At 38.6% G+C, this 27,828-nt stretch overlaps 1 protein-coding gene and 1 long non-coding RNA gene across 5 annotated transcripts in view; one reads left to right on the top strand and one right to left on the bottom strand.

Annotated features, from left to right (window-relative positions):
* Positions 1-22,179, top strand: part of hhip (hedgehog interacting protein) — a 92,518-nt gene extending 70,339 nt beyond the window's left edge. The window contains exons 12-14 of one of the 4 annotated variants that reach the window (XR_009803186.1): positions 10,238-10,386; positions 14,830-18,275; positions 18,336-20,538. Coding sequence is in view for 3 of the 4 variants with exons in the window: in XM_061881188.1 (XP_061737172.1) it covers positions 10,238-10,386; positions 14,830-15,026 (346 nt within the window). In the remaining variant the exon portion in view is untranslated. Of the gene's footprint in view, positions 1-10,237; positions 10,387-14,829; positions 20,539-20,588; positions 20,634-21,850 lie in introns of those variants that run through there. The other 3 variants (XM_061881188.1, XM_061881189.1, XM_061881187.1) reach the window with 3 other exon arrangements.
* Positions 1-27,828, bottom strand: part of LOC133539116 (uncharacterized) — a 1,110,877-nt gene that overhangs the window by 325,413 nt on the left and 757,636 nt on the right. The gene's annotated exons all lie outside the window — the stretch shown is intronic.

Consider the following 27,828-nt stretch of genomic DNA (forward strand, 5'->3'; position numbering starts at 1 on the left):
GTTTTCATATCACAATATACCTCCCATTATATCTCCTTAACAATTAAAGACAAAATGAACAGTCCATACAATGGTTATTGTGACCAAAATTAGTACGGTTATCAATCTTATCACGATATTGTTCAAATTGATGCGTAGGCGCAAACAATCTCAATTACAGTCATTTTTTTTTCTTTCTGCCTTTCTTTGTTGCAGGATAATAAATGATGTGGCAAAGTAACACGTTACTCTGCTGTTTGTTGTGCTATTGGCTAACCACGTTTGACTTGTAAACGCTAATTGTGATATAACTGTAAACATGAGGTTTTGAAACTGCACTATCATCAAGGTTTATCGATAAACCGTTTGTGGCATCTGTGAATATTGTTTGCTAGCTAATATCAGTTATTTCCACATTCACACACACATCCACACTAATGGCGGGAGCTGCCAGGCGACCACACGGGTGAAGTGTCTTGCTTAAGGACACTACAGACATGACTAGAGATCGAACCCGGCACCCTCAGGTTGCTGGCACGGCCGCTCTACCAACCAAGCCACGCCGTCCCCCTATGTGAAAAGAGATAAAAGTAATACAATCCTTTGTAGCCTCCAAAAGAAGTCACAAAATATACGCCATTGTTTTAAACCTTTATTACCAAATCTGCTAATAACCGACTCAATCCCAACTCTTTCTCATTCTCACTCGGGTGTTACCATTTAGTGGTCAATTGTACGGAATATGTACTGTACTGTGGAATCTACTAATAAAAGTTTCAATCAATCAATCAATGAGAAAATGAAGATCAACGCACAAACAAAAACTTCACTCAAAGTGTGAATTGATATACAGTATATGGCCTATTATTTGCGCACTATTGGCTTGTAAAGCAACAAAAATTTGTCCGGTGAAAAATACTTTGATCACCAGAACAGCATTGCCAAATTTTGATTGTTATGATGATATAATCAATTCGCATAGCGTTGTCTGGAGCCTATGCAGCATGTCTGTGATGTGGACGTACTTTAACATAGCCGATATATACCCGCGGACAGCTATCCTCAAAATGAGCAAATATTAAGAGGACGTGGCGGCTGTTAAGGAGAGAAGGCTCGCAGCAGAGCGAAGAAAGTCTGACGGCAGCGAACGTTTTGAGACAGGAAAGGCTCGCTGTTTGTCAGTCACATGGAGCGATGGCAATAGTTCATAAACACAAGAATAGTCTTCAATAACACCAGGGAAAAGATGCAAGATTTGTGGCTAGGTGTTTTTTTTTATAAAGAAAACTCTCTAGAAACTTGAAACATTTTCACCAAAGTACATTGTACAATAAGCAGCTACAATTGAAAAATAGAGCAAAACCATACAATATAAAATATATATATATAAATTAATGTTATTGAATGAAAACACATTTTTGAAAATCGTTTTTAAAGAAAAATATATTCATCCTAGCAGATTATGCAAATGTTATGATGATGCCTTGATGACCACGCCTGGAGCCACATGTTTCTTGGCAAACTGGGGGAAACCCTGTAAGTGATACAAATTTGGCAGACGATAGACCTTTTAATACTAATGTGATATTGTATGATGGTGACACATTCTAACTGTCCCATTTGCAACACGCAAGCTATGGCGTCCTCAATGCAAGTAGCATCCTCGATAGTGAGCTAGCCATTTATGTCCCTCCACAGCGTAGCTTCTAAACCACAAATTCTCATCTTAATGACTAGAAATAAACTGTTTCTTTAACATATCATTATTACTGGAGGACTACAGGGAAATGAATAGCTACACTACGCTACACTACACACTGTCGTAGGATACTAGAACGCATAGCTGACAGCTAAACTAGAGCTCTCGTGTGCGACAGTGATTGTTGTTTATCACATCAGAACATTGACTAACTTTTATTAACCAAGTCGAAGTATGTGTAAAAATAAATCATGACGAGCCACCCTATGCTTGATGGTGTTATGGCTACGCTCTTTGTCAAAACAAAATGAACGGAGTAACAAGTAGCACAGCAGTCATTAAATCGTTTGAACTAACGATGCAATAAAAAAGTTTGCAATGGTCGTTACCCAGTGTTGACAGTACATGGAGGGTAATAGAACATAGCTATGTTGAAACTGTACCACTGGGAACAGCAATTCAGCACACTGATATTTTATTCCAACTCTTTGTTTTATTACTGCCCTTAGTTCATCTTTCAGAACCTTTCTTGTCAAATAAATTGTTAGCACACAAAATGTCACATTCCACCCAAGAGCAAGAGACCGTCTACCGAAATACTTTGGTGATTTTTTTTTTTTTCAAGTGCTTTAGGTAAATTAAAATAAACGCTGGCGCCAGCTGTAATCTACAACAGGATCTCTCTGGTCGTAAGGTCCTAAATCCTTTCTCGACGTTTAGTTTCGACTGCTGCAGAGTGACCATTTGCTCTGCCCCTACCCCCAGTAGTGATTGATGACGCCTCTTCTTGCGAACATTACTCACCACAATTCATACACTCTCACACACACTGACGTCACCAGCCTGGCCTCCTTGTACCAGCATCCCTTCGCAGGAGTCCAGTTACCATTCTTGGGCATTCACGTTGCCCCCGCCTGACCCCTTCCACCCGGTGGTGTCTCATTAGCCTTTAAAAACAATGAACCCGTGTTTTCTTTCTTCTTCATGTTGCACACGCAGACAAACGTGTGTGGCGAGCAGGCGCTGACAACTGCTTCACATTTGAACTTGATTATGCACTTTGGCGTATTACTTCCAGATTGACACCAGCGCGTGATATGGAATAATTATTTTGCTGATGTGCGTGTCTGGGTGTTTTGTCCTAATACGGAATGATCACAACATGTCCTTGCGCTTTTATTTATTTTTTTATTCCCGGGGCTCTCGAACATGTGCTGCTGGGATGTTGGATATGTGGTTGGTCTGGTTTACATCTGAAGCCGCCACCCCCGCGTTTTAATGCTCTTTTTATTCCTCTATTAGGATTCCATGATGTGGCGGCTTTGCAGTATACAAGTGACAATTTATAGCTGATTGAGCTGGCGAACTGATACAGGCTTAGATTTCTTATGTAGTTAGAGTATAAGGTCATAGAGATGACCCTGCCAGCCTGATCAGCCTGTATCAATAATAAATAGTGTTGTACGGCATACCGGTACTAATAAATTACTGTGGTACTGATCAATTAAAAAAGGTACTATACTGCTTTAGAAAAATACAGGTACGTTTTCTTAATGAGCCAAGGCGTATGTGAATCAACACACACACAGAGCACTTACACTAGACTGACCATACGTCCTCTTTTCCTCGGACATGTCCTCTTTTGCGGGACTGTCCGGGCGCGGTTTCTTAAATGCCTCAAATGTCCGGCGTTTTGAGTCAGGGTTGCGTGTATTTTCGATGTACGTACCGTATTTTTGGATTATAAGTCGCTCCCCAGTGTAAGTCGCACCGGCCGAAAATGCATAATAAAGAAAGAAAAAAACTTATATACGTCGCACTGGAGTATAAGTCGCATTTGTGTGGGAAATTTATTTGATCAAATCCAACACCAAGAATAGACATTTGAAAGGCGATTTAAAATAAATAAAGAATAGTGAACAACAGGCTGAATAAGTGTAGGTTATATGAGGCATAAATAAGCAACTGCTATGTTAACCTAACATATTATGGTAAGAGTCATTCAAATAACTATAACATATAGAACATGATATACCTTTACCAAACTATCTGTCACTCCTAATCCATAAATCACATGAAATCTTCTTCCTGGATGTCACTTCTTAACAACTCTGCCAACTCCAAAGGTATGCCCCGCTTCCTCTTGTCCTTTTCTGCTGCATATTTCACTACGTCCAGCTTGTAATCTGCACTACATGATTACTTTTTCCGTGCCATTTTTGTTCAGCCCTTCTCACTTTTTATAAGTTACAGCCAACGATGAAATGATCCATTTTAATAGCTACGGCAGTAGCATATAGCAATTAGCATTCCATGACCCACAATGCACTTCTGCCATGACCTTCCCCCTGCCAAATTCTTATTGGTTGACGTGTACAGTATGTGACGATTGTTGACGTGTATGTGACAATTGCTGACATTTTCTTCGTCTTTTCCGCGAATTAGAAAAATAATATTATTTGATATTTTACGGTAATGTGTTAATAATTTCACGCAAAAGTCGCTCCGGAATATATGTCGCACCCCCGGCCAAACTATGAAAAAAACTGCGACTTATAGTCCGAAAAATACGGTACATGGTTAAGAAGAGGTTAAAAACAAAACAAATTGTGAAGGTTTATTCGCACGCAGCAGAACTCGTGAGGAAGGGGCAGAGACAGAGAGAGCGAGATCGCTGATTGCTCGTTGATCAAGGCATATATGGTCAACAGCCATACAGGTCACACTGAGGGTGGTTGTGTAAACAACTTTAACACTGTTACAAATATGCGCCACACTTTGAACCCACACCAAACAAGAATGACAAACACATTTCGGGAGAACATCCGCACCGTAACACAACATAAACACGAAAGAACAAATACCCAGAACCCCTTGCAGCATTAACTCTTCCGGGAAGCTACAATATACACCCCTGCTAACCCCCACCCCTCAACCCCGATTACGAGACATCAAATAGTCCACTTTGAAAAATAATTTTGGTGGACGATTTTACATATTTTGTGTGTTTGCCATAAAAAAATTAAAAAAACGCGCTATAAGCCGCTCCGTGTTATAAGCCGCACCTTCAATGAATGGCATATTTAAAAACTTTGTAAACCTATAAGCCGCACCGGGTCATAAGCCGCGCCCACGCTGCGCTAAAGGGAATGTCAAAAAAACAGTCAGATAGGTCAGTCAAACTTTAATAATACAAACCAGTGTGCGAATGTGCAATCACAACAATAGTAACACTCAAAATATAATGTGCAAATGTGCAATCACAACAATAGTAACACTCAAAATATAATGTGCAAATGTGCAATCACAACAATAGTAACACTCAAAGTATAATGTGCAAATGTGCAATCACAACAATAGTAACACTCAAAATATAATGTGCAAATGTGCAATCACAACAATAGTAACACTCAAAATATTGCAGAGCAATAGCAACATCAATAACTCAACTTTGCTCGAACGTTAATGTCACAGCACACAAAATAAACATTTAAAGCTCACCTTCAGAAGTTATTCCTCATCCATAAATCCCTCGAATTCTTCTTCTTCGGTGTCTGAATTAAAAAATTGGGCGAATACGGCATCCAAAATGGCGGGCTGCGTCTCGTCGAAGTCATCAGAGTCAGTGTCGCTGTTGTTGTCCGGCAGTTCCATGAATCCTGCCTTCCTGGCCGGATCTTTTTTCAGCTATCTTGTTTTTACAATATGCGCGGAAAGTAGCCAGCTTTTCTTGAAAGTCTTTTGGTAGTTGCTGTGAAATAGTAGGCCGTGTGCGGATAGAGAGATTGCGTCTTTTCATGAAGCGGAAACACCAAGAAGCACCACCTTTAAAATCATCCAAGTGAAGTTGGCTTGCTAGCGCTGTTGCCTTCATTGGAATAGTGATGGTACTGACACTTCTGCTTGCTGCTCTCTGCTCAACAACCCACTGTTCCAGTTTGTCCTCCAACTGTTGCCATCTTGCTTTGTTCCCTCAAACTCTGTGTTGTCTTCTTTACTTGGCGCAGGTCATCTTGTTGCTTCCTCCACCTAAGCACCATTGATTCATTGATGTTCAATTCTCTCGCTGCTGCTCTATTTCCGTGTTCTTCTGCGTGACTTATTTCCTTGAGTTTGAATTCTGCGTTGTACGCGTGTCTTTTAGTAGGAGCCATTTTGTGGTCCTCTTTACAGAAACTCACAAATGAAATGAATCGGATTAGCCGCGCGCTTCTTCTTCTACGGGGGCGGGTGCTTACCTTGGCGGTTGCGTACCGTAGAAGAAGAAGCGCTTCCTCTTTCCAGGTGGGCGGGCGCTTACCTTGGCGGTTGCTTACCGTAGAAGAAGAAGCGCTTCCTCTTCTACGGGGAAAAAAGATGGCGGCTGTTTACCGTAATTGCGAAACCTAAACTCCATGAAAATAAATATTTATATTAATACATATATAAGGCGCACCGGGTTATAAGCCGCACTGTCATCTTTTGAGAACATTTTAGGTTTTTAGGTGCGGCTTATAGCGCGGAAAATACGGTAAACAAAACTAAAACATTTTGAAATGAGGAATGGATCTGAAGTTGATGTAGACTCCAGAGATTTAAGCGTTAAATATAAAATGTATGTATGCCCTGGCAGACCATTATCATCACTTCATGACCCAAGCAAAACACTTTTTACACTTTTATACTGAAATAAATACACCTACAACTTATTTAATAAAAACATGGAAAAAACTACCAGTAGTTTAGATCCATGAAGGAAAGAATATATTGAATGAATGTTTATAACTGAATACATTTAAATATGCATACAAATTTCGCTTCATTTTTAATTATTTCTTATAATGAGTTAAGTAACGTTTATGACAACCTTTTTCCAAAACACAGTATAGACTGTGAGATATAACAGGACAGTGCATATCTTTATCATTTGTTTCCAAATGATAAACGCTTACAAAAAAGTGGGACCCCAAAATTTTAGTGTGGGAACCCATTTTTTTTACTTGATGGGGTCCATGGGACCCCATTTAGAAAAATCCTAGCACCAACACTGCTGTCAACAGAGGAAGAATATGCTTTATTTAAATAAATATATTATTTATAAAGCAAGTTCAAGTATCATTGGCAAGTTTTCACCTAGTCCCGGCCTTGGCACGCATATACGTGTCCTCTTTTTGGGAGTTCACAATATGCTCAGCCTAACTTACAGCGTGGAAACAGGACGTAGTTTGGCTTAAAAACTAACGATAAAGATAAATCTATAACCACTGACGAACCGCTCTGCAAGCAGTGCTTTAAAACATCGCTGGCTAGCGGCTAACGACCTGCCACCATGTTTGAGCGAATTCTAATTTATTAATCCTTGTCCCCAAGGCGACAAATAAACTATGGTTCTTACACTTATCATCCATGTAGGACGAGAACGAGCTAAACACTTCACTGCACACCGTCGGAGGATACAATTGCTAAGCATCTATACAAACATCGACCGTAACAATAAAAGTACAAGAGCTGTATATAGTCGATATTAATATTATTTTAATTATTGTGCAGAAATATGGGGAAATACATATCACAGTAACATAACGCCTTTATTTCTTTCACAGAAAAGAGTAATTTGTATCATTTTTACAGTAAGGTATAAAGACCACACTAATCCACTCTTCATTAGGGCAGGATTATTAAACCTAAAAGACATCCGCATACTCTATTAGTGATGTTCAGAGCTAGAAATAAAGTTATTTCGAATGCCTTAAAAAAGTTATTGGTGTTCACGTCCGAAGACGAGAACCACAGAAGGCCGTATGATTTTAAACAACAACAAGAGTGCGAACACATTTTAAATAAATGCACTGCAAAAAGTCAGTGTACAAAAACAAGAAAAAAAATACAATAATGAGGAGTTCCGTATTTCCTTGAATTGCTGCCGGGGCGCTAATTAATTTAAAACCTCTTCTCACTCCTGGGCTTACCATAGGCATGCGGTAAAGGCAAGCATGCGCTAATTATTTTAAAACCTCTTCTCACTCCGGCACTTACCAAAGGTATGCAGGAAAAATTTGAGTGTGATGTAAGCTTGGACCTTAAATCCTACTGAATAGCTCTTAATCTTCTTCCCTTTATGCAAATTCAAATTACCGGTATTGAAATCAGCCTCCTCCATTTTGAAAATGATGACAGGGGAAGTGTCACTCGTGACGTCACCAGTTTGACCAGGCGGTAATACTAAGCATGCGCTAATTATTTTTGGAAGGGAGTGTGACCCGGCAGTATATACCCTACGGCAATTCAAGGACTTACGGTATTTTATTTGAAGCAAACAAAGTGATGTGCCAATGGAACAAGAAAATTTGGCTTGTCAAGACTTTCCAAAACCAGTAAAATTAGCTAACCTCAGTGAACCCAAAAATACCTTAAAATAAGTATATTCTCACTAATAACAAGTGCACTTTTCTTGGTAGCAAAAAAAGAGACCTTTTTGCTCAATATGTTGAAAAATATTCTTAAATTAAGCAAATGCAAGTGCCATAATTTTGACATAATGATATGCGCTCTGCATCATTATTTTTTTTCATGCTTAAAGTAAGAAATTATTACTTTATAAGAGTAGTTTTATACTAGTGTCTCAAAAAGAGATATACCGGCTCCAAGACACACTTTTTTATCTAAATCTGGCCCCCCGAGAAAAATAATTTACCCAGGCCTGATGTAAACTGTTATTTAAAGCCCAAATTGTTCTTAATGATTGCAAAAAGAAACGTATGTCTAATGAATGATACCATTTCCTGGTCAAATAAAGCCAATAATGACATTTTTGTGGTGCCCTTTATTTTGAAAAGTATCGAAATACATTTTGGTACAGATACCAAAATATTGCTATCTGCACACCTCTCCAAGTGAATGTATTGAATAACCATGTTGGGCCTGCATGTGTTGGGTCAAGTATTTATTTTTCGCCCCATACCTTGCTTTTTGTGGGTATCCCTAAACATTTGCATGAAACCTGAATCTGGTGTGGTGTTGTTGCTTTGTGGGTGTTGCATCCGGCTGAAACAGACTGAAAACTCTAAATGTTGCCCGCAGGCAACTACAACGTATCATAGAGTTATCATAGAAGATTAAGCTTTAATAGTCCACCAGAGGGAAAATCTACTGGTACATGTTATTACTTACAACAGGGGTCACCAACGTGGTGCCCGCGGGCACCAGGTCTCCCGTAAGGACCAGATGAGTCGCCCGCTGGCCTGTTCTAAAAATAGCTCAAATAGCAGCACTTACCAGTGAGCTGCCTCTATTTTTTAAATTGTATTTATTTACTAGCAAGCTGGTCTCGCTTTGCTCGACATTTTTAATTCTAAGAGAGACAAAACTCAAATAGAATTTGAAAATCCAAGAAATATTTTAAAGACTTGGTCTTCACTTCTTTAAATAAATTCATTTATTTTTTTACTTTGCTTCTTATAACTTTCAGAAAGACAATTTTAAAGAAAAAATACAACCTTAAAAATGATTTTAGGATTTTTAAACACATATACCTTTTTACGTTTTAAATTCCTTCCTTTTCTTTCCTGACAATTTAAATCAATGTTCAAGTATTTTTTTTATTATTATTATTGTAAAGAATAATAAATACATTTTAATTTAATTCTTCATTTTAGCTTCTGTTTTTTTGACTAAGAATATTTGTGAAATACATCTTCAATCTTATTATTATTAAAATTCAAAAAAAATATTCTGGCAAATCTAGAAAATCTATAGAATCAAATTTAAATCTTATTTCAAAGTCTTTTGAAATTCTTTTAGAATTTTTGTTCTGGAAAATCTAGAAGAAATAATGATTTGTCATTGTTAGAAATATAGCTTGGTCCAATTTGTTATATATTCTAACAAAGTGCAGATTGGATTTTAACCTATTTAAAACATGTCATCAAAATTGTAAAATTAATCTTAACCAGGAAAAATGACTAATGATGTTCCATTAATTATTTTTTTATTTTTTTCAAAAGGATTTGAATTAGCTAGTTTTTCTATTCTATTTTTTCGGTTGAATTTTGAATTTTAAAGAGTTTAAATTGAAGATAAACTATGTTTCAAAATTTAATTTTCATTTTTTTCCGCGTTTTCTCCTCTTTTAAACCTTTCAATTAAGTGTTTTTTTCATCATTTATTCTCTACAGAAAACCTTCCGTAAAAGGAAAAAAAATGTATGACGGAATGACAGACAGAAGTACCCATTTTTTTAATATATATATATATAGATTTATTTCTTAAAGGTAAATTGAGCAAATTGGCTATTTCTGGCAATTTATTTAAGTGTGTATCAAACTGGTAGCCCTTGGCATGAATCAGTACCCAAGAAGTAGCTCTTGCTTTCAAAAAGGTTGGTGACCCCTGACTTACAACATGTTGACACACACATTAATAGTTTCTACATCTATCCTCATCTGATAATATTTTAATGGGCTGGGATGTTTCAAATCCATTGTTTACATATTTTGACACTCCTAAAAGCAACTTGGAAATGTTCTGCTGTCGCTTTTCTACACACCAATGTACTTTTCCTCCCCCTTCTCACTGTTCCAGGCCCCTTGCCCCCAAGGAGTGCCAGCGTCAGGTGGAGCCTCCAGAGCTGCTGATGACAGCTTGTTCCCGGCACTGCAAGAACGGACATTGCACTCCCACCGGCAAGTGCTGCTGCAGCCTCGGATGGGAGGGGCCTTTCTGCCGCATCGGTGAGGGTCTTTAGGGGCTTGTTTTGACACATTACCACGACCTACAGGACAAAAGTGTTATGCATTAAAAAGAGGTTAAATGCGTTTAAAGGGGAACCACACTTTTTTTTAAATGTTGCCTGTTATTCACAATCCCTATGTTTTTCTTTTTTTGTTATGCATTCCCATTCGTAAAATATGGCGAGGACGAGGTGACTTAAATTGCAGCTAATGGGAATACACTATTCCGCCCATAAATCAGCCAACAATTCTTCATTTACTTCTCATGACCTGAATATTAACCATTTTATAGCGATATTGTTATTATAAGTGCTAACGCAGACAAACTATTTTAGGCAGCGCTGTAATCATAGAAAGCTTAACTAGCATATCCTGCTATGTTGACATACTGAGCTGTTACATCGCCACTGAGTTGTATGACAGTTAATTCTAGATGATAAATCGTGCTTCTTACTTATAGTCAGTGTTCAAAAACAAGAACAACAATGAGGGGTATTTTACTTGAACTATGCAAAAGGATCTGCCAATAGAACATGAACATTTGGCTTGTCAAGACTGTCCAAAACAAGTAAAATTAGCTAACCTCAATGAACCCAAAAATACCTTAAAATAAGTATATTCTCACTAATAACAAGCACACTTTTCTTGGTAGAATACAAGAGACCTTTTTTCCTCAGTATGTTGAAAAATATTCTTAAATGAAGTACATGCTAGTGGCATTATTTTGACTGGGCATCATATTTTTTTTTCATGCTTGAAGTAAGAAATTATTACTTTAAAAAAGTAATTTTGTACTTGTGAGTGTTGATGCAACAGCTTTGCAACACTTGATATTCTACTTTCAAGCATGTTTTACTCAATATAGGTCATCAAATCTCAGCAACAAGCTGTAATAACTTACTGAGATCATTTAGGACCAAGACCCTTAAAACAAGAAAAACACTCTAACGTAAAATCTGCTAGTGAGAAGAATTATCTTATCAGACAGAAAAGAAGCAAATATCCCTCCTATTTGAGATATTTAATCTTACTCAGATTTTAGTTTTTGCAGCGTGGTAGAATGTTGTTGCCATAAACCGAGAAGTTGGTCAACTTTGACATCAAACTGAGATGGTGTTGAGAGACACGGAAAGATGGTCATATGCAACAATTTTTTATTTTTTTTACTTGTGTGAGGTTTATGATTACTTCTTCATCTTAACAGGAAGATATAAACATACCATCAGTCACCATCCCAGTAAGAGTATACTTTGTACAACAAGGGATTGTTTTATTATGTTTGTAGTTTGTATTTCTTGTTAAGCACTAAGCAATGCTGCTACATAATGCTTAGTGTTTCACTAAAGCTGGATCTAAAACTTGTAGGTCATCCTCCTCATATTCAGTCTCAAAAATATACGTTTTTGGATCATAATTTGTCCCAAAGTAGTCTTTGTTGTCTCTCGTAAAGTCTGCCATGAGTAGTAGTGTTGTGGTTGAAGGGAAAAGCAAACGTTTGATGCATCTGTGAAATTCATGTCACCGCATGCTTAAAATGAGAAAACTATGTAAATATTACATGTTAATATGAATGTGTCTGTTACTACATTACATATAGAACAGAGGTGATTAGACTTTTTCAGCATGCGAGCTACTTATAAAATGATCACGTCAAAAGGATCTACCTACTACAAAAATGCAAAACATATATTTATTTCTAAATATATTGAGGATTCTTTATATCTACAATGTATGTTGATGTACATGCATAACCGCATGAGGCAATATTGCAAAACACAACACAATTAAAGATAATATTTCTGCCTTATTTTTAAAGTCTCGGAACAATGAGTCAGCTGCTTCAACAAATGCCTCCTTAACCATCTCTCCATCTTGGAAGGACTTCTTGTTATTAACAACGATGTGACTCACCCGGAACGATGCTTCGGTGCCGGCTCTCGCTTTTGAAGTTCGTTGTGTGAAAAATGACTGCTGTCCGGACAACTGGGATTTCAGTTCCTTCACGTTTCTCTTTCATAGCTCGCTTCTCAGCAGGAAGACGGTGTCGTATATTGTCCGTAAATGCCGCTCCACATTTCCCTTCTTTGGTATTGCGATGGTAGACCAGCAGATGAGGCAAACGCACTTTGAAAATGTCATCGTGAAAAAAAAGTCCTCCTCCCATTCCGTATGAAAGTGATATGGTTTTGTCCTCTTACTTGGTCCAGCGCCCCCACTCATTTTTAGACCCTTTCTTAGGTTTAAGAGAAAAAACCGAGGGCTGAAAATTGGCGATAACTCGCTGACAAGCTTGTTAGTTTTGCTGCACTGAGCGCCGTTGTTAGCGCATGTGCAGTGACCTAAATGTCAGAAAAACGCAGATGTCATCTGACTGGCTGCCCTGTTTATCAATCAAAAGACGGGATGGATGATAGGCTGGCGTCAATTTGTTTTAATGTAATGCGATCTACCAATACTACCTTTGCGATCGACTGGTAGATCGCGATCGACGTATTGAGCACCCCTGATATGGAACATGTATATAAAACGTTGATAGGGGTTTTTAAATGTTTTTTTTAGAGCGGAATATAGCGATTCTCATTATCTTCATTGTTTGTTGACCTTTGCTAGCGTTTTAATCACGAGTTAGAATGCATTGAAAAAAAGAACATGTATTCTTGCCTTACATACGGATTGTGAATGATAGGCAAAATTCCCCCCAAAAATTGCAGTTCCCCTTTAAGGGATACATTATGAACAGTTACATGAATTTTGTAGTCATCATTTAACGCGGTTCACAATCAGACAGCGGATATTAGTGCCACCCCACAAGCAAAAACCGTGTTCATTTTAAAAAAGTCTAAACGTTGAGATCAAACCAGAGTACTTTTTTTTTTGCTCTTTACTCAATGGCATCGCGTGGAGTGAGCGGGACACAAAATGAATTAATGAAGCGTTCGTACAGAAAGACACGGTTTGCACACAAGTGCATATTTGGTGTGATCTAAAAGTTTGCAAATAGAAGGGTTTCTAAATCTAGGTTCCACTAAATGATTAAAGACAGCGACCAGAAGTAGGGAGTCGTTCATTGGTCCAAAAGCTTCAGTACATATTGGCATTGATGTACCAAATGTTGTCAACCAACACTACGCCACTGTCTCTACTAATTATATATTTCAATTGCAGTACGTTCCAGACTATACAGGGCACCACATTTGAGAAGAAATAAAGATCTGTCCATATATTAGACGCACCGGACTACAAGCCAGTAAAAAATATTTTGTAAATGTTTATTTACATACCTTAATTGTTTACAAAGGGTGCCTGTGATACTGCAGTAAAACGGCTGTTTACACAAAACAGAAGTCATAACTACGTGGTGACTGTTTTGGTGAATTTACGAAACTGAAACATTTAAAAAAGAATGCTATTGTAAGTTAATAATGCTGACACAGACACTTGTAAACTTGTTAGTAGAGATGTCTGTTAATGTTTTTTTTTCCAATATTCCAATATGGTCCAACTCTTAATTACCGATTTCGATAACAACCGATACCGATATACACAGTCGTGGAATTAACTTAATTTTGTTGTGATGCCCCACTGGATGCATTAAACAATGTAACAAGGTTTTCCAAAATAAATCAACTGAAGTTATGTAAAAAAATGCCAACATGCCACTGCCATATTTATTATTGAAGTCACATAGTGCATTTTGGTTTTTTTTAACATGCCTCAAAGCAGCAGCTTGGAATTTGGGACATGCTCTCCCTGAGATAGCATGAGGATGTTGAGGTGGTGAGGGGAGGGGTAGCAAGGGGTGTATATCGAAGCGTTACGGAAGAGCTAGTGCTGCAAGGGTACCTGGGTATGTGTTCTGTTGTGTTTATGTTGAGTTACGGTGGGGATGTTCTCCCGAAATGTGTTTGTCATTCTTGTTTGGTGTGGGGTCACAGTGTGGTGTATATTTGTAACAGTGTTAAAGTTGTTTATACGGTCACCCTCAGTGTGACCTGTATGGCTGTCGACCAAGTATGCCTTACATTTACTTGTGTGCGTGTGTTGAGGTGACATCATGCTTTGGGGCTGTTTTTCTGCTAAGGGGACAGGACGATTGATCCGTGTTAAGGAAAGAATGAATGGGGCCATGTATCGTGAGATTTGGAGCCAAAACCTCCTTCCATCAGTGAGAGCTTTGAATGGTTGACCAAATACTTATTTTCCACCATCATTTACAAATACATTTTTTAAAATTCCTACGATGTGAATTCCTGGATTTTTTTCCCCATTCTGTCTCTCACAGTTGAAGTGTACCTGTGATGAAAATTACAGACCTCTGTCATCATTTTAAGTGGGAGAACTTGCACAATCGCTGGCTGACTAAATACTTTTTTGCCCCACTGTATTTAAACTCTTTAAGACAATCACATCATCACCACTTCCTTGTCTTGTCTTTGCCTCCAGCCAAGTGCGAACCGGTGTGCCACAATGGCGGCGTGTGCATGGAGCCCAACAAGTGCCTGTGCAAGAGCGGGTACTCGGGCGCCCAGTGCGAGAAGAGCGAGCGGGGGATGCCCAACGACCAGGAGAAGGACGGCATACTGGACCACATCATCGACATGACCTCGTACCTCCTGGACCTGACCAGCTACATCGTATAGAGGTGACGACTCTCAAACCTAGACACAAATCTACCTAGCAACACCAGCAGACTCCAACGAGGTATCCCTAATTTGGCCCGCACACAAATGCAGAAACACATCTGCCTTACATCCACATTACCAGACTTAAAGCGGCCTCAAAAAAGCTACTCACCTGCTCCAGAACCAGAACACTCTTTGGAGTCACGTGATTTGACATTTCTGGACTCTTTCTGCGCTCTGGACAAAAAGAAAAACACCGCAAAGGAGCGGCCATTATCTCAAAACCTGGAGTCTGTACATGGTAAGGACTTAAATAGACCACGGCGTTTGTCGCCATCGCAAATCAGACTGTTGGACGCAGGAGACTCCCACCATCTGCATGGACTCCCTGTACTGCATTACTTACCACACGCCGACACATCTCCTTTGCACACTTGCGCCCCGAACAAGCTTCCCATCACGGCACGTCACACACTGAAACTCCAAACCACAAAAAGGGAAGAAGGGGGAGCCCGGCCTGGACTTATATTCCTAATAGAGCTTACCAAGTACTACTTAGCGTTGCAAAAGAATAAAAAGACAAAAAGTATAGCATTATTATTATTGTTATCATAGAGGAGGGTTTATTTTTGTAAGCGTAATAATATATGGGAGAGAGTGGTGTTTATAGAAAGCCGTTTTTCACTAAAGCTTTTTTGTCCTTTCATGTTCTTGTACTTAAAACACTTCATGTTCTTGTACTTAACACACTTCATGTTCTTGTACTTAACACACTTCATGTTCTTGTACTTAACACACATGCAGCTCCTTATTCTATTCTCGTCCGCTTCCCTCCCGACACAATTGACATCATTTCCACAATCGCGTCTGCGTTTGAAGACCGTCGAAAAACGATTTCACCTGTGGCGAGTGGATTTTGAAGGCAGATATTCACCGGACCTGTCTATTGGAGTTATGTTTGAAAAAAAGGAAACACTTTTACAGTCTAATGCACAGGTGTCAAACTCAAGGCCCGTAGGCTACATCTTCATTTTATGTGGTCACCGATAACCAGAGGTGGGTAGTAACGCGCTACATTTACTCCGTTACATCTACTTGAGTAACTTTTGGGATATATTGTACTTCTAAGAGTAGTTTTAATGCAACATACTTTTACTTTTACTTGAGTATATTTATAGAGAAGAAACGCTACTTTTACTCCGCTCCATTTATCTACATTCAGCTCGCTACTCGTTACTGATTTTTATCGAACTGTTAATGCACACTTTCTTTGTTTTGGTTTGTCAGACAGACATTCAAAGTAGGATCTATCATATGCCTGCGTTTCACCAATCAAATGCAGTCACTGCTGACGTTTGACTCCGTTTCACCAATCAAATGCAGTCACTGGTGACGCTTGACTCCGTTTCACCAATCAAACAGAGCCAGGCGGTCACATGATTAACTGCACACTCTTTTTTTTTTTATAAACCTTTATTTATAAATTTCAAGATTTGCAAACAGTTGAAAATAATAATCAAAGTAAGTACAAAACAGGATAAAAAGCACACAAAACAGCACTAGGGGGTTGTAAATTCAAAGTAACTAAAATAGAATGCAAAAAAAAAAATATATATATATATTTATATATATATATATATATATATATATATATATATATATATATATATATATATATATAAAATCAACAAAGTGCAAAGCCATAGGCTCACTCAATCTCAGTAAATAACTTAAATTTGGAACACAGCATCATCATTTTCACAGATTTTTGGTTGTTGGAGGTAGAGTGTTTTAATGTAGAGTTATAAATCATTTTTAAAAGGCACAAAAAACAGGTCGGGTATTGAAAAACTTACACTTATCAATATAAAACTTAGCCAATAGTTTAATGAGGTTGCAAAGGTAAAATAAATTTTCAAATTTTTTTTCAATACAATGTAAAACCAAATATATGTTATTTAATGTCTATTATTGTTTTAGTTGCTTAAAAGATATTCCTAGCTCTGAATTTGTTCATTGCTATTTTTATGTTTTTGTGCATTACTTGTTGCCGTCATCATTAAACGAACAGGTTACTCATCAGTTACTCTACTTGAGTAGTTTTTTCACAAAATACTTTTTACTTTTACTCAAGTAAACATTTACGTGACTTGTCCTTACTTTTACTTGAGTAATACAGCTCTAAAGTAACAGTACTCTTACTTGAGTACAATTTCTGGCTACTCTACCCACCTCTAGCAATAACTTGAAAATAATGTATGTGAACAAGGCATTTCATTCATCCATTTCCTACGGCTTGTCCCGTTCGGGGTCGCGGGGGGTGCTGGAGTCTATCTCAGCTGCATTCGGGCGGAAGGCGGTGTACACCCTGGACAAGTCGCCACCTCATCACAGGGCCAACACAGATCGACAGACAACATTCACACACTAGGGACAATTTAGTGTTGCCAATCAACCTATACCCAGGTCCATGTCTTTGGAGGTGGGAGGAAGCCGGAGTACCCGGAGGGAACCCACGCAGTCACGGGGAGAACATGCAAACTCCACACAGAAAGATCCCGAGCAAAGGATCGAACCCAGGACCTTCGTATTGTGAGGCAGATGCACTAACCCCTCTTCCACTGCCCCAACGAGGCATTTCATCTTTCTTAATTAATGTATTTCAGTTGTGATAGAAAAAATATGTAATGCATGCAAATGCAGCTCTTAACTCAATATTTTTTTGATTTAACATGCTATTCCAAGGGGTTTTTTTCACTACTGAAACACTTTTTTAAAATTAAATTCTACACCAGCCAAACTAAATGATCTGCTTGTAATTTTGACTTCTGATTCCAGATTTTTCCATCAGTTTGTTGGTAAACAATGATAATGATCAAATGAGGAGGCGATTGTATTATAATCAATTTTTTTGTGATTGTTGGGGCCTAAAATACCGGATTTTACTGCAGCATTTTCAAAAAAAAATCCGAAAAATTATTCCCGGTGATACAGGAAAGCATTTGATTGACGGGCGGTTGTGTTGCGTTTAAGTGCTGCTGGGCCATGGCTGTGCTTATGTAGTTTTCAGACTATGTAATCTTCACCCAATAATTTTTAAAAGAAAAAAATATGTTTTCAAATATTAGCCGCACTGGAATGTGAGACGCAGATTAAATTAGTTATTTACACATAAATATTTTGTAAATGTTTATTAACATACCTTAATTCAGTGGTTCTCAACCTTTTTTCAGCGATGCACCCCCTGTGAACATGTTTTTAATTCAAGTACCCCCTAATCAGAGCAAAGCATTTTTGGTTGAAAAGACATAAAGAAGTAAAATACAGCACTTTGTCATCAGTTTCTGATTTATTAAATTGTATTACAGTGCAAAATATTGCTAATTTGTAGTGGTCTTTTTTGAACTAGTTGGAAAAAAAGATATAAAAATAACTAAAAACTTGTTGAAAAATAAACAAGCGATTCAATTATAAATAAAGATTTCTCCACATAGAAGTAATCATCAACTTAAAGTGCCCTCTTTGGGGATTGTAATAGAGATCCATCTGGATTCATCAACTTACTTCTAAACATTTCTTCACAAAAAAAGAAATCTTTAACATCAATATTTATGGAACATGTCCACAAAAAGTCTAGCTGTCAACACTGAATATTGCAGTTGTATTTTTTTTTCACAGTTTATGAACTTACATTCATATTTTGTTAAAGTATTATTCAATAAATGTATTCATAAAGGATTTTTGAATTGTTGCTATTTTTAGAATATTTAAAAAAAATCTCACGTACCCCTTGGCATACCTTCAAGTACCCCCAGGGGTACGCGTACCCCCATTTGAAAACTACTGCCTTAATTTTTTCCAAAGGATGTCTGTAACAGGGCAGTAAAACGGCGGATCAAACAAAACAGACGTCATCGTCATGGACCCACTAGCTGCAGAAGCTAACTCTCCATTCAGCTAAACAGACACAATAACTCCACGGTGACGTTTTGGTAAATTTACTGAGGAAGTAGTGAAACTGAAACAATACAAACAGAATGCCATTTGTAAACGTGTTAGCATATTAGCTAATGTTAACAACGCTAGATTCAGTACATTACGATAGCAGGTACAAATATACATGAAAACACTGCTGCAGACATCACACATGGGCCGATTTATTAAGTATAAACAGTTGTAGTTATATTGTAAAACCTACAAACATTGCTATGAGTGATGAATGAAGAATCCATTCCATTATAAGTTGGAACGGCACCTGTGCTTCCGGTTCAAAGCTTTAATCACCAGGAAATGCAGTTAGGGTTCACCCAGCAGCACCTGCAGTGAGTGAACTTGTCCAAAAGATGGCTCCATACCACAAACAATAAAATGTCTTTGCATGTGTATTATGAAAACTATTTCATTGTGGCCATCAGCGAAGAAAAATCCAGAAATTAGCCGCACCGTTTTATAAGCCACAAGGTTCAAAGCGTCGGATAAACTTGCAGCTTATAGGCGGGAATGTACAAGATTTGCATGGTTTGGTTGAATTTGCGTGAATTGGTTCGATCGCAACATTGCAAAGTCCTGGAAGAACTCATCAATATCATGAAGGACTTCCAGGACTGTGATGTGGCCCACGATGAAAATGAGTTTGACACCTGGAGTGAGTGAGACAGCCATCCTTAAATGAGTTTGACACCTGGAGTGAGTGAGACAGCCATCCTTAAATGAGTTTGACACCTGGAGTGAGTGAGACAGCCATCCTTAAATGAGTTTGACACCTGGAGTGAGTGAGACAGCCATCCTTAAATGAGTTTGACACCTGGAGTGAGTGAGACAGCCATCCTTAAATGAGTTTGACACCTGGAGTGAGTGAGACAGCCATCCTTAAATGAGTTTGACACCTGGAGTGAGTGAGACAGCCATCCTTAAATGAGTTTGACACCTGGAGTGAGTGAGACAGCCATCCTTAAATGAGTTTGACACCTGGAGTGAGTGAGACAGCCATCCTTAAATGAGTTTGACACCTGGAGTGAGTGAGACAGCCATCCTTAAATGAGTTTGACACCTGGAGTGAGTGAGACAGCCATCCTTAGGATTCACACCCCAAACTGCATTCTTTAAAACTGTCTCCACCATTGAATTATGGTTTGTATTTGCTATAGTTTGATATTTTCTTTTTTTATTCTATGTGATGTATTTGTTATTCCCTCGCTCGTGTTTTGCTGACACAAATCAACTCTACCTGGTCCGAACGAGTCAAAAATGGAATTATTATGCTGTAAAATGGAAAGTATATATGTTTTTTTTTTGTTAGCACTTAATGTGAAGGTTGCATTGTAGCTGCTGAGACGGCATGGTGTGAATAGAATAACCATTTTTCATTATTTAAGTAGTTACACAAAAAAGATCATTATTTAAGTTCTCTGTCATTGTACTGTAAGTGACCATTTTTTTATTCATTGTATTGTAAATAAAACTTAGGCGATAACGTTCTTTCTCTTCAGAAATATCAATATGTCTATTAAAATTTATAGCATGTCTGAAATATTTGTCTCCTCTGATTTTCATGGAACCTAAAACGATGATGGTTTTTAGAGCAAAGCAAGAACTTGGTCCATTTTATAAGATGCAAAACTCGCTGTGGCAGAGCTTGTGAGAGGTAAGTGTACTGTAAGTCCTCTTATTGGTGATGATGTCATTAAGCAACTCAGCAGCTTTTCGTGGTGGAGTTGTTTGCGTGTCCCATGCTCCTCGGAGTTATGTTGTCCGGGTTTCAGGTGCTGTTGGTCTTGAACCCCAAGATGCAGAGATGGCAGGCATAGCGCATGAAATCGTGGCTTTAATGTCAAAAGAAACGAGCGCCACTGGTAAGTGCACATGCAGGAACCAGGACACAAGCAACAGGATACAAGAAACAATCATCAAGCCCTGACTGGAGGGCCAGGCACGCATAAGTGGCAGCCTGATTGGCAACTGCACCCAGGTGTGCCAGCCTGCCAATCAGGGACAGGTGAGGGAATTGAGCACTGAAATAAGAGCGCTGACAGGAAATAAACATAAAGACACAGGAAACCCGAACTGCCAGTAACACTTCTGACACCTAGTACGGTCTCCCAAGACAAACAGGTCCTAGGTGAGGGACCAGATAAAAGAGCAGCTCTAAGACTTCTATGAAGAGACAAAAGCAAGGATCGAGGTTTCCTTGCCCTGATGCGGGTCACCGAGGCTCTCTTTTAGAACCAGGTCTGGAGATGGGGCTCGATGGCGAGTGCCTGGTGGCCCATGGGGCTGGGCCAGGCACAGTCCAAAGAGTAAGCCTGGCTCACCACCCATAGGAGGGTCCATGGAAGTCGGGCGCTGTGTGAGCTGGACTGCAGCCGATGGCAGGGTCCTTGGTGGTCCGATCTTCGAGTGCAGAAGCTAGCTCCCCGCCCTCGCTGGGGAATGAGCATGTTTTCTTCAGGCAGTCGTCTTCATAAACTTCATAAACCAAAGTTCCAGCATCATCACCTTGCCCTAATGCAGATTATCCATTCATCACTGAATATGACTTTCATCCAGTCATCAATAGTTCAACATTGATTTGCTTCACCTCACTAGAACCTTCTTTTTTATGTTTAATTGTTAATGAAAACTTTTTTTTAGCTTTTCTATATTTAAATGCCATGTCCGTTTAGGCGCTTTCTTACAGTTTGTCCACAGACGGTGACTCCAGTTTCCGCCCATTTGTCTTTCAGTGGTTTTGCTGTGCATTTTATGTTTTCATGACATATTGCTTGAAGTTTTCTGATGTTTTCCTTGGTCTACCAGTATGCTTGCCTTTTACAACCTTGCCATGTTGTTTGTACTTGGTCCAGATCTCTCACACACACAGCTGACTGTGAACAATCAACAAACATCTTTTGCAACATGGCGGGATGATTCACCTTCTTCAAGAAGTTTAACAATCCTCCGGTGTTGGAGCCATGATTCATGTCAATCCACCTGCTGCTACAGCTCTCCAAGGTGTGGACACTCCTTTTTTTTAATTGCAGACTAACGAACAGATTTAATCTGACGCAGGTGTTGGCTTTGGAAATTAACTTTTTACAGGGTGATTGCATCATTTTTCCACTGTGCTTGGTCTAAAATGAAATTGCCACGGACTACCACAATTAAACTTCTTTATTTCTTTGTGTTTCTTGAAGCCAGAATGTTGCCATTGAAATTACTTTAGTTTCTTTCTACAAACCCTGTTTCCATAAGAGTTGGGAAATTGTGTTAGATGTAAATATAAACAATGCAATGATTTGCAAATCCTTTTCAAGCCATATTCAGTTGAATATGCTACAAAGACAACATATTTGATGTTCAAACTCATAAACTTTTTTTTTTTTTTACAAAATGATCATTAACTTTAGAATTTGATGCCAGCAACACGTGACAGAGAAGTTGGGAAAGGTGGCAATAAATACTGATAAAGTTGAGGAATGCTAATCAAACACTTATTTGGAACATCCCACAGGTGTGCAGGCTAATTGGGAACAGGTGGGTGCCATGATTGGGTATAAAAGCAGCTTCCCAAAAAATGCTCAGTCTTTCACAAGAAAGGATGGGGCGAGGTACACCCCTTTGTCCACAACTGCGTGAGCAAATAGTCAAACAGTTTAAGAACAACCTTTCTCAAAGTGCAATTGCAAGAAATTTAGGGATTTCAACATCTACGCTCCATAATATCATCAAAAGGTTCAGAGAATCTGGAGAAATTATTCCACGTAAGCGGCATGGCCGGAAACCAACATTGAATGACCGTGACCTTCCGTCCCTGTATCAAAAACCGAGATCAATCTCTAAAGGATATCACCACATGGGCTCAGGAACACTTCAGAAAACCCCTGTCACTAAATACAGTTGGTCGCTACATCTGTAGGTGCAAGTTAAAGCTCTACTATGCAACGCCAAAGCCATTTATCAACAACATCCAGAAACCCCGCCGGCCTCTCTGGGCCCGAGATCATCTAAGATGGACTGATGCAAAGTGAAAAAAAATTCTGTTGTCTGACGAGTCCACATTTCAAATTGTTTTTGGAAATATTCGACATTGTGTCATTCGGACCAAAGAGGAAGCGAAGCATCCAGACTGTTATCGACGCAAAGTTCAAAAGCCAGCATGTGTGATGGTATGGGGGTGCATTAGTGCCCAAAGCATGGGTAACTTACACATCTGTGAAGGCACCATTAATGCTGAAAGGTACATACAGGTTTTGGAACAACATATGCTGCCATCCAAGCGCCGTCTTTTTCATGGACGCCCCTGCTTATTTCAGCAAGACAATGCCAAGCCATGTGTTACAACAGTGTGGCTTCGTAGTAAAAGATTGCGGGTACTTTCCTGGCCAGCCTGCAGTCCAGACCTGTCTCCCATGGAAGATGTGTGGCGCATTATGAAGCGTAAAATACAACAGCGGAGACCCCGGACTGTTGAACGACTGAAGCTCTACATAAAACAAGAATGGGAAATAATTCCACTTTTCAAGCTTCAACAATTAGTTTCCTCAGTTCCCAAACATTTATTGAGTGTTGTTAAAAGAAAAGGTGATGTAACACAGTGGTGAACATGCCCTTTCCCAACTACTTTGGCACGTGTTGCAGCCATGAAATTCCAAGTTAATCATTATTTGCAAAAAAAAATTAACATTATGAGTTTGAACATCAAATATGTTGTCTTTGTAGCATATTCAACTGAATATGGGTTGAAAAGGATTTGCAAATCCTTGTATTCCGTTTATATTTACATCTAACACAATTTCCCAACTCATATGGAAACGGGGTTTGTACAATATTCAACAACTGAATGAACATCCTCCAACTTTGCAGATTCCTCATTTTTTTTGCCAGGGCTTGTATGAATAATCAAACAAACCAACTTGTTTGATTATGTCACTATCAAGTCAATTGTGGGTGATCATAATTGGGCCATGTTGTTAAGTATGCTGATACATAAGCTGCTTTCAAAATAGTTTTCCACTACACTCCTCCTTTCGGAAGTACACAAGCACATTAACGCATGCAGCCACACGCACGCATCGTGGCCGTATTCATTTCCTTCTCAAAATACCCATGAGGTTTTGGCTTGTTTAATGAGAGTGAACACAGACCACCCACCTCACTCACACACACACACACACACACACACACACTACAATATTTGGAGTAACGCAACAGCCAGTTGTCTGTATTCACACGCAGTCCAAATGGCATGGAGTAGAAGTGGTGTTAAAGCATGTAAAGGTCACATGTTGCGTGAATCATGACTTTTCTCCTGGAGTCCTTCTGGGTTTTCTTCCCAAACGAGCCGTGGTCAGGCGAGCTCTCCCAGACTGTAACCCGGTACTCTGAGTAAACACCATTCTGTGCAGGACTCAGATGGCTGCAAGTGTGTGCAGTAATATGGTGTCCACCAGCAGTACTTCTTGGCTAATTGGCAGAGGCCATGGTGCTTGCAGGCAGCCCTCCTAGTCCACTACTTAGGCCAGGGGTGTCCAGACTTTTTCCACTGAGGGCCGCACAGTGAAAAATCAAAGCAAGCGGGGGCCATTTTCATAATTTTTATTTTAAAAACCATTACAATATACGTATAAAAAATAGACATTTAGGCCTCCACTCAGTTATGATCCCAGGGACCCCAAAGGGTTTTGGTCAAATAAAAAGTGTCATTATTCAGTATTATTATTTTCATTATTATTCAAGTTTTAAATCTCTAGACCAGGAGTCACCAACGTGGTGCCCGCCCCCGTAAGGACCAGATGAGTCGCCCGCTGGCCTGTTTTAAAAACAGCTCAAATAGCAGCACTTACCAGTGAGCTGCCTCTATTTTTTTAAATGGTATTTATTTACTAGCAAGCTGGTCTCGTGTTGCTCGACATTTTTTATTCTAAGAGAGACAAAACTCGAATAGAATTTGAAAATCCAAGAAAATATTTTAAAGACTTGGTCTTCACTTGTTTAAATAAATTATTTTTTTTACTATGCTTCTTATAACTTTCAGAAAGACAATTTTAGAGAAAAAAATACAACCTTAAAAATGATTTTAGGATTTTTAAACACATATACCTTTTTACCTTTTAAATTTCTTCCTCTTCTTTCCTGACAATTTAAAGAATAATTAATAAATTTCAATTTAATTCTTTATTTTAGCATCTGTTTTTTCGACAAAGAATATTTGTGAAATATTTCTTCAAATTTATGATTAAAATTAAAAAAAAATATTCTGGCAAATCTACAAAATCTGTAGAATCAAATTTAAACCTTATTTCAAAGTCTTTTGAATTTCTTTAAAAAATCTAGAAGAAATAATGATTTGTCTTTGTTAGAAATATAGCTTTGTCCAATTTGTTATATATTCTAACAAAGTGCAGATTGGATTTTGACCTATTTAAAACATGTCATCAAAATTTAAAAAAATAATCTTAATCAGTAAAAATGACTAATGATGTTCCATACATAATTTTTTTTATTTTTCCAAAAAGATTCAAATTAGATAGTTTTTCTCCTCTTTTTTTCGGTTGAATTTTGATTTTTAAAGAGTCGAAATTGAAGATAAACTATGTTTCAAAATTTAATTTTCATTTTTTTCGTGTTTTCTCCTCTTTTAAACTGTTCAATTAAGTGTTTTTTTCATCATTTATTCTCAACAAAAAAAAATTGGACGACGGAATGACAGACAGTAATACCCATTTATATATATATATCTATATATATTTCTATATATAGATATATATGTATGTATGTACTGTGTATATATATATATATATATATATATATATATATATTCATATATATTAAAGGTAAATTGAGTAAATTGGCTATTTCTGGCAATTTATTTAAGTGTGTATCAAACTGGTAGCCCTTGGCATTAATCAGTACCCAAAAAGTAGCTCTTGGTTTCAAAAAGGTTGGTGACCCCTGCTATAAATCAACATTAGGGAAAAAAATGGAAAAAAACACAAAATATGCAATATTTTCACCCAATAACATTTTTTTAGGCGAAATATTTGTGATTATATAATAATTGGAGTCTTAATTTTGCATTTTGATTCATTATTATTTTTTGAGCAATGACACTTGAAAACAAATCACACTAAAATAATTGGGGATCCAAAAGTGTCCTACTCATTAAAGTGTTAAAAAAATATTTTTATTTTTTTATTTTTTACCGTTTTACTTTTAGCACAATAATCTTGAGATAAACTTCAGAGATATCCGTCAACTATTAGTTTTATTGTTGTTTTTGTTTTGTTTTTTGTTTGTCTTCGGCCCTTCTTTAAAAAAAAAAAAACAGCTCAGTGTTTTTATATGGCAAAACACAAAATATCAATCAATCAATCAATCAATCAATCAATGTTTACTTATATAGCCCTAAATCACTAGTGTCTCAAAGGGCTGCACAAACCACCACGACATCCTCGGTAGGCCCACATAAGGGCAAGGAAAACTCACACCCAGTGGGACATCGGTGACAATAATGATCCAGTGGGACGTCTGTGACAGTAATGATTATGAGAACCTTAGAGAGGAGGAAAGCAATGGATGTCGAGCGGGTCTAACATGATACTGTGAAAGTTCAATCCACAATGGATCCAACACAGTCGCGAGAGTCCAGTCCAAAGCGGGTCCAACTCAGCAGCGAGAGTCCCGTTCACAGCGGAGCCAGCAGGAAACCATCCCAAGCGGAGGCGGATCAGCAGCGCAGAGATGTCGAGGCGGATCAGCAGCGCAGAGATGTCCCCAGCCGATACACAGGCAAGCAGTACATGGCCACCGGATCGGACCGGACCCCCTCCACAGGGGAGAGTGGGACATAGAAGAAAAAGAAAAGAAACAGCAGATCAACTGGTCTAAAAAGGGAGTCTATTTAAAGGCTACAGTATACAAATGAGTTTTAAGGTGAGACTTAAATGCTTCTACTGAGGTGGCATCTCGAACTGTTACCGGGAGGGCATTCCAGAGTACTGGAGCCCGAACGGAAAACGCTCTATAGCCCGCAGACTTTTTTTGGGCTTTGGGAATCACTAACAAGCCGGAATCCTTTGAACGCAGATTTCTTGCCGGGACATATGGTACAATACAATCGGCAAGATAGGATGGAGCTAGACCGTGTAGTATTTTATACGTAAGTAGTAAAACCTTAAAGTCACATCTTAAGTGCACAGGAAGCCAGTGCAGGTGAGCCAGTACAGGCGTAATGTGATCAAACTTTCTTGTTCTTGTCAAAAGTCTAGCAGCCGCATTTTGTACCAACTGTAATCTTTTAATGCTAGACATGGGGAGACCCGAAAATAATACGTTACAGTAGTCGAGGCGAGACGTAACAAACGCATGGATAATGATCTCAGCGTCCTTAGTGGACAGAATGGAGCGAATTTTAGCGATATTACGGAGATGAAAGAAGGCCGTTTTAGTAACGCTTTTAATGTGTGCCTCAAAGGAGAGAGTTGGGTCGAAGATAATACCCAGATTCTTTACCGTGTCGCCTTGTTTAATTGTTTGGTTGTCAAATGTTAGAGTTGTATTATTAAATAGAGTTCGGTGTCTAGCAGGACCGATAATCAGCATTTCCGTTTTTTTGGCATTGAGTTGCAAAAAGTTAGCGGACATCCATTGTTTAATTTCATTAAGACACGCCTCCAGCTGACTACAATCCGGCGTGTTGGTCAGCTTTAGGGGCATGTAGAGTTGGGTGTCATCAGCATAACAGTGAAAGCTAACACCGTATTTGCGTATGATGTCACCTAGCGGCAGCATGTAGATGCTGAAGAGTGCAGGGCCAAGGACCGAACCCTGGGGAACTCCACAC

Source organism: Nerophis ophidion, linkage group LG20, assembly GCF_033978795.1.
Source record: "Nerophis ophidion isolate RoL-2023_Sa linkage group LG20, RoL_Noph_v1.0, whole genome shotgun sequence".
In the NCBI taxonomy this organism is placed as follows: domain Eukaryota; kingdom Metazoa; phylum Chordata; class Actinopteri; order Syngnathiformes; family Syngnathidae; genus Nerophis; species Nerophis ophidion.